The 13,048-nt window shown below is 33.5% G+C and overlaps 2 protein-coding genes and 1 long non-coding RNA gene across 6 annotated transcripts; 2 read left to right on the top strand and 1 right to left on the bottom strand.

Annotated features, from left to right (window-relative positions):
- The first annotated feature begins 1,901 nt into the window (after positions 1–1,901).
- LOC130501646 (RING-H2 finger protein ATL77-like) lies at positions 1,902–2,876 on the top strand. Its single transcript, XM_056996486.1, has one exon. The coding sequence runs from the start codon at positions 2,005–2,007 to the stop codon at positions 2,647–2,649; it is 645 nt and encodes a 214-aa protein (XP_056852466.1). The 5' UTR covers positions 1,902–2,004; the 3' UTR covers positions 2,650–2,876.
- Positions 2,877–3,832: 956 nt separating this feature from the next.
- LOC108809625 (RING-H2 finger protein ATL78) lies at positions 3,833–6,154 on the top strand. Its single transcript, XM_018581771.2, is given in 4 exon segments — positions 3,833–3,845; positions 5,281–5,457; positions 5,460–5,981; positions 5,984–6,154. Coding segments are annotated over 4 exon segments (738 nt in total). The 3' UTR covers positions 6,010–6,154.
- A 3,037-nt stretch (positions 6,155–9,191) lies between these two features.
- LOC130501648 (uncharacterized) lies at positions 9,192–11,712 on the bottom strand. Of its 4 annotated transcripts, XR_008939836.1 has the most exons (8): positions 11,305–11,712; positions 11,085–11,210; positions 10,591–10,682; positions 10,277–10,449; positions 10,167–10,194; positions 9,989–10,035; positions 9,549–9,830; positions 9,192–9,441 (listed from the first exon to the last, which is right to left on the bottom strand). It is a non-coding gene; the product is annotated as an uncharacterized LOC130501648 (long non-coding RNA). The 4 variants fall into 4 exon arrangements; XR_008939835.1 differs by having other exon boundaries at positions 9,989–10,194; XR_008939833.1 differs by lacking the exon at positions 10,167–10,194.
- Between the last annotated feature and the right edge of the window lie 1,336 nt (positions 11,713–13,048).

The raw sequence follows: 13,048 nt of genomic DNA, 5'->3' as shown, positions 1-13,048 counted from the left end.
GGCTGTGAGATTTTTTATTTTCTCTATTTTTTAACTACAGTGGTAGCATTATTATGCGAATTAAAAAGAAAGACACTAACTTTTGATTTTCTTCTTCTTGTTAGATTCTTGGCAAATGCGAGTTTTTTGAATCCAGGAGGAAGCGTTAAAGTGCTGTCAAGATCATTCAATAAGGCCAATGCTGGTAATACGTGTCTGTGCCCTTTTGACTGCCAGTGTTGCTTCTAGTCTTGTTTCTGTGTTTTTGAAATAGTTTTGAAAGTGGATCTTAGTTAACACAGCTTTGTTGTTCATGGTTTGATGAGAAAAGCAAAACAGTTTTACTTTCTATCCAGGTACTTCTTGATTGTTTGTCTATCTTTCTGCTGCAACCAAGGACTTTTTTTTGTCCTAACCAATAATATACAACATTAGAAAAGTCTTTAAACTTTGTCTCTAACTTAAAAATATTACTAAAATATGCTAAGGACATTTTATTTATCCCACTGATAATGTTGCTCTAAATAGAATTATGAAGCGACACGGCACATGCAAAGAGAAGCACACAATAATACATATCTTATCTTATAAAGTAGAAATACTTTAAACTTTTGTTTGGTAATAGGGATTAGGAGTCTTTAAAAAAAATTAAATTTTGTTTGATAACAAGATATTAGAGAATTTTGTCTTTTCCTTATTTAAATGATAGATTTAAGTATTTAATGTCTTTTCCTAATTTAAATAATAGATTTCTTTAATAGAATGAATCTTAACCAAAAATAGATTTCCTTATAAATTTTTGTTAACATTAAAATATTTTCAATATTATTAATAAAATAATAAAAAACAATCACACATCAAATCAATTTATATATCATATAAATAAAATATAAAATATTTTATTATAAATTGTTAGTATAACACTTTTATATATAATCCAATTAGTTATAAATATTAGATTTTTATATGAATACACATGAATAATAGACGATTAAAATCACATAATATAATTATTTAAAGTAATAAATAAAATTTGTTTTAAAATGTTATACAACAATTATGTAATATATATTATATTTACACATATTATATAGATATTATCATTAGAAAAGAAAAAAATTGAAGTGAAAGCAAATATTTATACGGCGGTCAAACTATAGAATAAACAAACATGGCGTATAATTTTTTTTAACAAATTTTATTTATTTCAAATATGTTTATATATTTTATTTATTTATAAATTAATTTTATTTGTTATTAAATAATGCTAAGATTTTGGAATTGGAAAAAATTATGACCCATCTCTATTATTATTTTCATTAGGAATTATAATGATATCAAAATTTTTAAACTTTTAATTTTATTAAACTACAAATGTTAATTTTCAATCTAAATTATATGTTTTAAATATTACAATATATTCATTTATAAGTAAAAAATAAAAACATAAAATAAAATACCCGCGCGGTGGCGGGTCAAGATCTAGTATCTATAAAGCAACAGACACACAGCACTCATCTTACACCCCGCCCACAACATCACTATGGAGATACAACAAGGTCCCTTCCTTCTTGATTAATTAAAGAATCATACAATAAGAGATACCACTTTATCTACGTTGAATTATTGTATAATATAAAAATGAGATATACAAGGTATATATAACACTAGATGAATGACCCTACAAAAGCATTTTGTAATTGGAAAGATATGGACGGAGGCACAACATGTAACGAGGACTCATGGCATTGAGGCACTTCTGGGCCCAAATTCCTCATCCCGTTTTCAAGAGATGGAGAATGAACTTTCCAAAACCAACAACTAAAATCTCTCTAAAAATTTAATTCTTCTAGCTCCCACTAACTAAGTAGCACTAAAGCTATATATATATATATATATATATATATATATATAAACACCAATTTTAATCACCCAAGGGAATAGACACAGAGCAAAACATCACAAGAGAAACAAAAACAAAAGAAAAAAGAGAGAGACTTTGATCTAAGATTTTCTAAAGTAAAGATGTCTTCAGAAGTCTTCCAAGAACATTTCATGGACAGTTTCATCTCCAGAAAATTGCTTCAGCAACTCCCATTTGATCACAACATTCACCAACAAGAAGCTCATGTACCTGACAAGAACAACTTGAGCGGCAACGTTCTCATGGTTCTCTCTATCCTTGTCTGCGGTATCATCGGCTCCATCGGTTTGCATTACGTAATCGGTTGCATATTCAGACGTTCCTCTAGTTTCATGATAGCTGATCCAATCTCTAGCCCGTCCACGTCACGAGGCTCAGCATCTAAGAAAGGCATCAAGAAGAAAGCTCTGAAGATGTTCCCGGTAATAAAATACTCACCTGAGATGAACCTCTCAGGGCTCGGTGAGGAGTGTGTCATTTGCTTGTCTGATTTCGTGGCGGGAGAACAGGTACGGCTGCTTCCAAAGTGTAACCACGGGTTCCACGTTCGATGCATAGACAAGTGGCTTAAGCAGCATGTGACTTGTCCGAAATGCAGACAATCTCTGGTTGAGACATGCCAAAAGATCTTAGGCGACTGCGATGTAGCTGATCAGGTTGCAGAAACACCAACGGAGAGCATAAATGTCGTAATTGCTCCTCTAGAACATGAAGCAAGAGTAAACACTTATAGAGAAAACAGCTAGAGTATTCCAACAAAAAATATTAGATTTGAATACAGTTTATGTTTCTAGCCAATAGGATTCCAAATCAGACACAATAAAGCTTTTTATTTTTATTAGTTTTTTTCATGAAACCCAAAATGTAAAGATAATTTATCTTAAGCTTCCCGTGGCAACGTAAGTTCATCGCTATTAAAATTATACACTCCTATGAAATATTCAAAATCAAAACCATCATCTGGTTTGATAAATGCTTTTCAAAGAATTCTCATGCATATTCATATCACAATTTACAAACATAGAGTAAAACTAAGTAACTACTACTTTTGAAAGGTCTGATGGTTAATTGGTTATGGTTTCTACGAAGCTCAGTGACACCAAAGTATTGCACGACAAAGCAGAACAAAGACTAATACATGATACCATTTTGTCCTCTAATCAGTTACACATCCATCCACTCATTAACCTTGGTATACTAACAACATATATATGCCCTAAAACCGATCGACCCCATGTGGTAAGTATATTAAATAAGACTATATCAAAGATTAATCATCTTAATGGTGAAGAAATCAACTCGGTGTGCCTGGAAAGGTATAGGGTAAGGGACCCAACCCGTAATAGGTCGAGGAAACCCACCAAAGTCACTAAGTTAGTGGGTAATAGTCAAACCTAAAAGCTACTTTGAGGAATACTTATAGTCTTGTAATATATCAGTCAAGAGGCAGGCAACACACATCACACGTGGTATGAGACATTAATGGTAAGCTCCAATTTAAGAATCTGCTTAAGTGATAAAACACGTTTAGGATATGTACCAATGCTAACACAGTATCATGGTAATTAATTGATTAGCTAACAACATAGGTCCCCTACGCATCTAAGAGATATGAGATAGTATTGAATCATATTGTTGTAATATAACTTAGTACGAGAGAAAATTGCAACAATACATGTCGGGTTTTTAGATGTTAACAAAGGACTTTAACGTGGTAGCACTCGACATTTGCAGGTAACCCATTGGACTGCGATTCTACCATTACAATAACAACTGATGCTAGCTAATAACACAAATCATATGAACCTTTTTTATTAACGAGACACTGGTTCATGGTGCACTCAATGTACATAGTATTCAAATAAGATCGTGTTCTTCTGGTGGGAGGGGACCAACCATCTATTATTAGCGGAACCATGTACAAGGAACATGGTTCTCAAAGGCAAGTCAAGAGATTAACCAATAATGTAAAAGAGCCAAAAGCTTTGAACTAGAGAATATCAAATTCTAGCACAAGAAGATATTAAATTACGGCGCTCATATAACTAGTTACATGACTCTTCAAACACAATGGATGAGGCCAGACCAATTCAAAATCAAATGCATCCAATAATTTCTTAAGACTGGTGTTCCAATGATACCCCAATTCTCACCTTATCACATTAACTGAACCACTTAAGTTATAAAATTTGGAGAGAGACCATAAACTTATACTGTTAGAATAGAAAGCTCCCAGATTGGCTCTGGAGTTTGACTAGGACATGACTAATATATAAAAGAGTGGACTACTCTACTTATAATTAATTGGTTTTAAATTGGAAGTTCGGTAAACTTAATATAGTATTAAAATCAGAATACAGATAACCCAACCAAAACCCAAATCATTCAGGCAAAAAAGGAAATCCGACCGATCTTGAACAGGCATGATCCTAGATTGGTCCGGCCGGTCTAGGATCATGGAGAATATAAATTCTCGACTGGAACATGATTAATATATAAGAGATTCGGATCACACTTCATTTATTATCGTTTAATGGTTTTGAGTTGGAACCCGTAAAACTTAACAAATACTACTTTAAATCATGCTCTAACTGACATTTTATTCCTTCATTTTTACAATCACGTAGTAAGAAGACTACCAAACCAAGAATGTCAACCAAAGAACACACGGGTATCACATGGCATTTCAAGCAGCATAAAGCAATAAAGGCAAAGTTACCCACTTTCAGGAAGGGATAAGAAAACAGACCACTATCTATATGGAAGCTAGTGGCACAAACAAAAGAAAAGACAAATCATTTTCAGATAGGCTTACAGTCTTTATGTAATTTTCAGAGCGAGACTGATGCCAAAAAGATAGATCTCCCCTGCTTTGCAACATCAAAATACATCAAAATCTACCAAAATACATGTTATAAGTAGCAACCAACCAAGAAACCATAATAATGATTAATAATATACATGAGAGAATTTGGTTAGATGTAAATCAAAGATAATCAGTATAGATGGATGTCACTGCATAACTTAGCAAACATTTTTTGGCATAAGATATATTAAAAGTCCTAATATATAAGACAGAACAGACCAGAACATAAAGAGGCAACTGAACATGTGTCAAGACCCAAGAGGTGTATTATCTCAATGCTATTTGAAAGATTATGGAAATTTCATGGCTGCTAAGCTCATGGGCCCATGTGAGCAACTTTTTGGGATTTCAGATTTGAATTGCCAAATTAACTGCCACACGGAACTACAATTGCAGTAAATGGTATGAAGGGCCCATTTTCAATAAGAAAACACACTAAGATGATACAAATTCAGTGGAGAATCCATATAAGAAAGTATATGAAACCTTTACATTTGCACTATATATATAGAACCTGCAACGAAACCTAGAAGATCTATCTATGCAACTCTTCAAACTAGCTTCTATCATGTCGACTGCAACTTTTTTCCCACTATCAAACCAACTAAGCTCTTCCAAAATATTCTTGGAAACTTTTACTCAAGAAGACTACTACTTCATACATCTTCTCAACCACCTACCATAGCATCGCCCCATTAGCAGACGCTCAAGAAGCATCACATTCTTATGCCCACCATATGAGCTTTGATACAAATGTTGTCAAGGTCCTATCAGTTATCTTCTGTGCACTAATTTTCTCACTTGGACTACATTCCATCATAAGAGTGGTGATGAGGTACTCCAATTTGTTATCAACCCAAGCTAGTAACGAGCTCGCAGTTCGCTTGGCTAACACAGGGGTCAAAGGAAAAGCGTTGAAAAGTTTCCAGACATTAAGTTACTCTACAGAGCTTAAGCGGTCTGGCCTAGATACAGAGTGTGCCATATGTCTCTCGGAGTTTGTATCCGGAGAGCGAGTCAAGCTTCTGCCAAAGTGCCACCATGGCTTCCATGTCCGGTGTATAGACAAATGGCTAAGTTCGCACTCGTCGTGTCCCACATGCAGGCACTGCCTCATTCAGACTTGCCAGAAGATAGCTGGCTGCGGTGAGGCGTCCTCATCACGTAATCAACCACCACATGACATCATTAGCGTGCATATAGCACCAGTAGGACAGAAAGATTGATACACAGTTTCTAAATACGGTCAAGTAGACTTTGGTGCAGTTATGTTGTAAAATTTAATGTATAAATTCAGGTTTTATATGTAGTTTCATATTCAAGATAAGCGTTATCATTTCCACTGTACAGTTTTAAAGATTATGTATGAGATGTTGCTTTGTTCATTCATGAACGTCTAAAAGTTTACGTTTCACAAAGTGACATCCCAATAGAAGATTTGAGTGAATCAAAACATAAACAACTCAAAATACAAAGATAGGAAGCTGAGAAGGCAAAACACTTAAGCGAGGGTATCAAATCAACTCAGAGAAATCCTTAATGATGTAATACCACTAACTTGTTTGTTTAATACTCCTTCTGTCTCATCGAAATAAATGTCATTCTAACATTTTATTGTTTTGTTATTCAAAAATATCACTTTACAATTTTAATTCAAATTATTTTTAGTTTCAGCTAAAAATTAATTACAAACTGCATTGATTTTATAAATAATTTTATTTGTCTTAAATATTACTAGATTCGATCTCCGCGCTACGCGCGGATAAGTGTTGAAATTGTTTAGTTCAAGATCATAAGTTTTGAATTTTGTCTAGGTGTGGAGTATTCTATTTCATACAATTATTTGAAATCTGGTGGTTATTATGTGCATGTAATAAAAAAACAAAAAATAAAATGAAATGATTGCTTATATTAACGTAAATAATGTAAGAAAGAGTTTAAGTATTCTGAAGAATAAAGTCTGTGATGTGGTCTATAATAAAGAAATAGTCTGCAATGGATAAAAATTAAGTTAGTTAACTTTATTTAAATTGATACGAAGCAATGGTTGTTAAAAGTTAAAGATACATACTTGCTATAGCTGAATAAGAACTCTTTGTAAGTCTTTAAGTGAATGCACTATCATTTGGTTGATAAGTTGTGTTTTATAAATCTGTTGAATTTTTTTTTTATGAGAAGACATTTTAAAATTGGTGGGATTGAGGTATTATAATTTAATTAAAATATCTGTGTGGGGAGAGAAGGCCTTTGAAAATCTCTTTTTAGACAATGTTTTTTACTTTGAGCTGGTGTGAATTTTTGCCTTTAATGATTGTTAATTCCGCTTTGTTTGTAACATGTGAGAGAGCGAGATAAAGTTGATCATGAGAGAACACATGTTTAGACAGATATAGGAGGACCTCTTTTAAACTTTGACTTTAGCTTTTGTTGATTCTCATTGCATAACACAATCTGATAGAAAATTGCCGTCGACGTAAGATGAACGGTAGCTTTGTTTCATCATGCAAGAGAACAATCCTTGGGATCAAGACTTCTTTTCCGATGTGTGATCCAGTGATAATTTCTGCCTTCAAGAGGCGATCGCCTATGTAGGTAAGGATCATACGGGTATCATTGCATAATACCTTTCTTTGATTTATGTTTCGTAGAAGCATAATTGGGGCACCAACTTTGAAAATGAGCTTGTGCAAAGGCAACCCTGAATATTCCAAGGAATTGAGGTATTCAATCGCATATAATGTATCATTCTAATCTGATCGATGATCGAGTATCTGATATCTCAAAGCTATCATCATATATAATGCGAAAGATACCTCAGACTCTCAGATCAAATGCTTCGCGCGGTCTATACCTTTAAATTTAAAAATTTATCTTTTTACTATTATGTACGTTATTTTTGTATTTTAATTTTTGAAAGATAATTTTCATTATTTTGTTTTATTTTTATCTAATAATTTGGAATATGACTTGTTAAGTATGATATTTAATTAATTTGATTTTTCAACAATCTACGTTTAAGAATGATATTTAATTTTGTATATCCAACACATACTTAATCTCACTCCCTAATATTGAATATAAACAATAATTAGTAAACCCTAAACTTGCAATAGTATTTTACTTTTTTTGATTGACTGTATTTTAAAAAAGATATCCAATTTAATGTATTCTAAACATTTTTCTTTATTCTTCCATTCTCTTATTAGACAGAAATTAATATTTTAATATCTAATTGAAACTTAAACATTTTTGTTGTTTATTGAAATTGGTTCGATTTGTTGCTCAATGAATTTTGGGGAACCTCAACAATTTTTTTAAAGAAAAATTATGTTCCCAGTCATGAGATATTGCAAATAAGATTTTTTTTTTGTTTTGGTAATAGTAAATATTTATATCATTTTTTTGTGAATCTCTTAGCAAATTGTGTGATATTTTACCCGAAAATCAGTAAAAATATTTTCATCCACAACAGAAATCTAAAATTTGAAAGTGATAATTTCATAATTTATTCGTCCCTGTTTGGAAAATACATTCTAGATATTTTTATTTACAACTTTTTTGGAACCTATTTTACGAATACAATTAACTGAAATAATTTTATATTCCTAAAGTATAATTGATACATCTAATTATTTCCTAAAGTAAATTTAATTTCTAATATTGCAAGCCGCTTATATAACTTGGTATTCATTTTTGTCAAATATAATTTAGAATAATTATCTAAAAATAATAAAGCTAACTTATTTTCGTGGAGTGTTTGACATAATATTAACATATGTTCACAAATCTGCTGGGAAAGACAAACCAATAATCATAGATTGCTCACATGTCAGCAACGTAATCAGTCACAAACTTGTTTGAAACATGTATATACATCTCACTAACTTTTGCCACATTGAACAAAAACAAAACTCAATGTGAGTCCCCTATAAGGAAAGGTTGATCCTAAATCATTGTTCACATTCCAATCAACGAAACATTAAGTCCCGCCTTGTTACCAGTTTAATATTCAACCTTTATTCCGCTTGGATTCTCTGCTGCATATTGGATTACATTTAATGAAATGCCAGATTCAAAATCGAGAGTGTCCATGGTTCCTTGAGCCGTTCAGTGTTTGCACTTTCTAGTTTAGGACGTTGTTCAAGAACACTACTTCAAGTGTTGCAAATCCGTATGCCCGGATTCCAAAACTCACATTCTCTGTTTTCTAGCTCCTTGGAAAACTCTATTTGGGGAGGAAACGATAATGGAAATCACAGATACATGACCCTAGAGTTGATATATGTTATTTTTTACCGTAAGAAGTCTCTGTTGTGGGTGGGGGATCAAAAAATAGTCATGATGGTCAACTTTCAAGTGCTGCTAATAATAGTGCTTGTTCAGGGAATTGACATAACAAAGCTTTTTCCCGACTAAGGATCCTTTGGGAAACACATTGCTTCTGTGAGCTTTGCTATTGTTGATGTAGTAATCACAGTTAAGTTTGCGAGAGAACATTATATTTCAGTTTAAATAATACAATCAAAGATTAAGCTTAATCGTTTACCAATAAAGTTATTTCTTCAACCTTCTTAAGATGGTCGGATCTGGGCTCCCTCCTCACGAGAACATAAACCAGCCTAGGGAGCTCGTAGTTTTCTACATCGTTAAGACCTTTGTTTCCAAGGAAGACCTTTTTCATAGGAGAAACATGAAAAAATAAACAGATAAATTTGGGAGTAATGTATACACACAACACATATAACAAAATGAAACAGCAAACGCCTCAGAGCATCTCACCTTGATCATGGCACATTATTACCGGGCCAAAGAGTACCGTAGTGGATATTCTAGACTTCTTCAGGAACTGGTGCAGTTTCAACTAAACCATTGATCTTAACCTCGAATTCTTCATGATCTCTCAATGTCCAGGAAGAGAAAATGGAAATGCAATTATGTTCAATAGAGCAGAAACTAATTTGGTATAAAAGAGAGAGGATTAACAAACCAGGCTCTGCAATCCTAACAAATCAATGAGACAAAGTTAATCTTACTCCTGCTGACCACACGTCAGAAGGAATCCTGCACAAGTTATTTCAGCCAAGAACAGCCCCAAATAATTAGATTTTCCATCCTGAAAGTTCTAATGAGTAGTTCATGCGTGTATCTTTAGCCTCAAGGTAAAAGACTCATATAAGCAAAGCTTTAAAGGAAGATATATATTGTTACACTTGATGTACCTCTGGAGCTCGGAAGCCTTTGGTTCTCCTACACAAACAATTGCTCCCTGCAGTATTGTCCGTGATAATCAATTTGTGGATGTTACAGCAATCGGCGAAATGATTAAAAGTTTCTTGTGGTTGAACTTAAAAAAAAAGAATAGGACAATTTGAATATCTGTAGCCCATCAATTATGACCTTGTCTAATCCAAACTTGTAATCTCACCTTATGACGGAAAAAAACAAAAACAAAGCTCAATCAGATTTTGGGATTCAAAGCGAGATAAAAAGAAATTTTTGGGCCTTACCAACATCGCGATCTCTGTTCGACTGACCCGATCATAGCTTTTACCCTCTGTCTCTACAAACCAGGAGCGAAAATCATAAACACTGAGACTGCAAATGTGAGCTTAGTTGTTGGTTCAGTTCTAAGCATCACTTGCTAAGCAACTCAAGGGTTAATAATTCAGACCATAGGTATCTGCAAAAGAAGCAAACTAATCATTTTTAAGGAATCATACCAAGCTTCCTCATCTGACATTCACGTAAATAGAAGAAAACTCATCAGATGAAAGAAAAACAGTTTTCAAGATCATGAGTTTTTTTTAAAGAGGTGTTTTACGGTTTCCATCCATTGAAGTTGTGTCCAGTGGAAGTTAGCATTAGACACCTTAGATTTCTTACACACTTGGCTGCACCTTTCTTTAAACCAACCTGGACATATTAAAATGCACTTAATTATTTCTCATTGATTGTTAACATCCTTTGACTTTCTAGATGGTTATGAACATGCAAGTGGAATACGTTTAACATGATTTCAAATTTGGAACTCAAGAAATAGATACAGTACAATTATACGTTTATATCATCTCAGTAGCAACACTTGTCCCTATATCTAGACAACCTGAGTTCATGAATATTCTTTTAGCCGAGTTGTAAGAGCAAATCTTCCAATGGTATTGACAAAAAAACACAATGAAGCCGATTTAACAGAAATAGTAAAAAACACTCAAATAATAATCCATGTCCTAAATTCATTGATATTTTGTGGCAGAAACTAAAACTTAATGAGTCTTTGTAGGGTACAATTCGAGTTTCCAGGATGTGAGTCATTACCGGAAGGCGGAAGCAAGGATGGTCGATTCAAGCACGAGCACTGGTTCGAGCATCTGAAGATGATTTAGTCCTCTCATTTTTGTCTCCCTCCTAGGAGTATTCTATCTAAAGGCTGTTTTTTTTTTACTTCCAAATTCAGATGAAAAACGTAGGAAGGAAATGAATAAATCATAAATTGAAGGAGACAAAAACAAATTGATGCAGATTCTTTTTTACTTACATATCTCAACGATTGTTGTCCCTTCTTCTCTATCGTCCGTCATTGCCGTCCCTGTGAACATTAGTCGTAGTTTTGGGTTCAGATGCTTCATGGCTTCCAGATCTAGGCGTCCGAGATTTGTTTCCTGAATTGAAGCTGTGACTCAGATCATCATGGTGAGATGTCGTTGAAACACATGGCGACGGGAGATTTTATGGTGATAAGCTGAGACTATTTCATTGCCATGAATGTATTTTTTGCAGATTAGGTTTTTTAATTTAGGGTGGCTTTAGGTTTTGAGACAGAGATTTATATAAGAGAAGTATCAAGGGGAGATGGACCACAACATTGAAGAATAGCTTTGACAGCGTCATTGATTGAGAAAGTAACGGTAAAAGCATACGTTTGGAGAAGATGAAGTGTCGGGGAGGGGAGGAAGATACTCGATGCTGGAAGACGATGAAGCTGTCTGCATAAATAAGATGGGCTGAATTATAATCAATAGAGCCCAAAACCAATTGCTAGCCCATACGTAACTGTGAGTAGAGCTCATACGAAAGTGACGTGTCAAAACACAATGCTCTGATTGGTTGATTTTATAGAGTGACGTGGATAACTTAGAATTGGAGAGTATTCTCCTTTTAGTATAGTATAGATTAATCAGAAAAATGTAATTAATAACAACTTAAATATATTTCCGTTATCTTTTTAATCTGTGTAAAAAATGTCAAATTGACACTTATTTAGAAACGGAATGAGTAGTGATTAATTATGTAAAAAGCTATGTAAATTAACATAATTTTGAACTAAAGAACAAGAAGGAGACCTTTCTTGTTTGGTTATCAAACTTGTATTGAAGTCAGTAGGTACTAGACAATAAAAAACGTGACAAAATAAGCAACAAGGAATACTAGAAAGACCCTACAAGAGAAAAGATGCTTTAATATAAACTACCCAAATGAGAACAAGTCCAAGATTGAGAAAGATATAGAGGTTACTCACCTAGAACAAACAGCTTAAAGAAGAATGGAATCTGAGCAAGAAAACCACGATTGAGTCAAATCAGAAGATTGAAAGTAAAAATGGTACGATGAACTAACAACCAGTGTTTGTGCTGTCAAATATCAAATTGAGGTTATAGAATCTATAGACCATTAAGTGCCAAAAAAATCAATCATTCAAGACTGAAAAGCCAGTGATTGGGCATCAAATGTAACAGAACTAACAAAAATGGTGTGGCTCATACTGGCACTGTACCTAAAGAGTCAATCTTGGAATATTCGAGAGAGACAAGCAATCAGTTGAGTAAACTAGACAAACTGCTTCAGACTATGGTCCAAAGGCCCATGGTTTCAATTCCAACTAAATATAGACATGGACATCTAGAATCAGAAAAAATTCACAAACCATTTATACATGTATGCTATAAGAACCGAAGATAGTGGTCAGGTCTTTTTGAACCTATTAATAAAGCCCAACATAAAAAGTTTAGTAAACAATTAATCATCATTTGTTGCTTGAATAACAATAATTTAGTTCTAGATAATTCCTTGAGTTGATCTTCCACCATGGCCCGTAAGAACATCATTAACGCATGGGTGATTGTGGGGGTTATTTATTTGTTTTTTCTTTGTGTGATAAAAAAATTAAAATATGCACTAATCGCAGACCGTCACGTGTCAGTGAATCCCACGAACAGTGTAAAATTGGAAAACAAACTTCAAATGAGACGTTGCTTAAATAAACCCTAAGATCCACCTACTTT

This window comes from Raphanus sativus, unplaced genomic scaffold (genome assembly GCF_000801105.2).
Source record: "Raphanus sativus cultivar WK10039 unplaced genomic scaffold, ASM80110v3 Scaffold0243, whole genome shotgun sequence".
Classification (NCBI taxonomy): Eukaryota; Viridiplantae; Streptophyta; class Magnoliopsida; order Brassicales; family Brassicaceae; genus Raphanus; species Raphanus sativus.
Note: the sequence above shows the minus strand (reverse complement) of the source record. Positions and strands in the feature narration are given on the sequence as shown.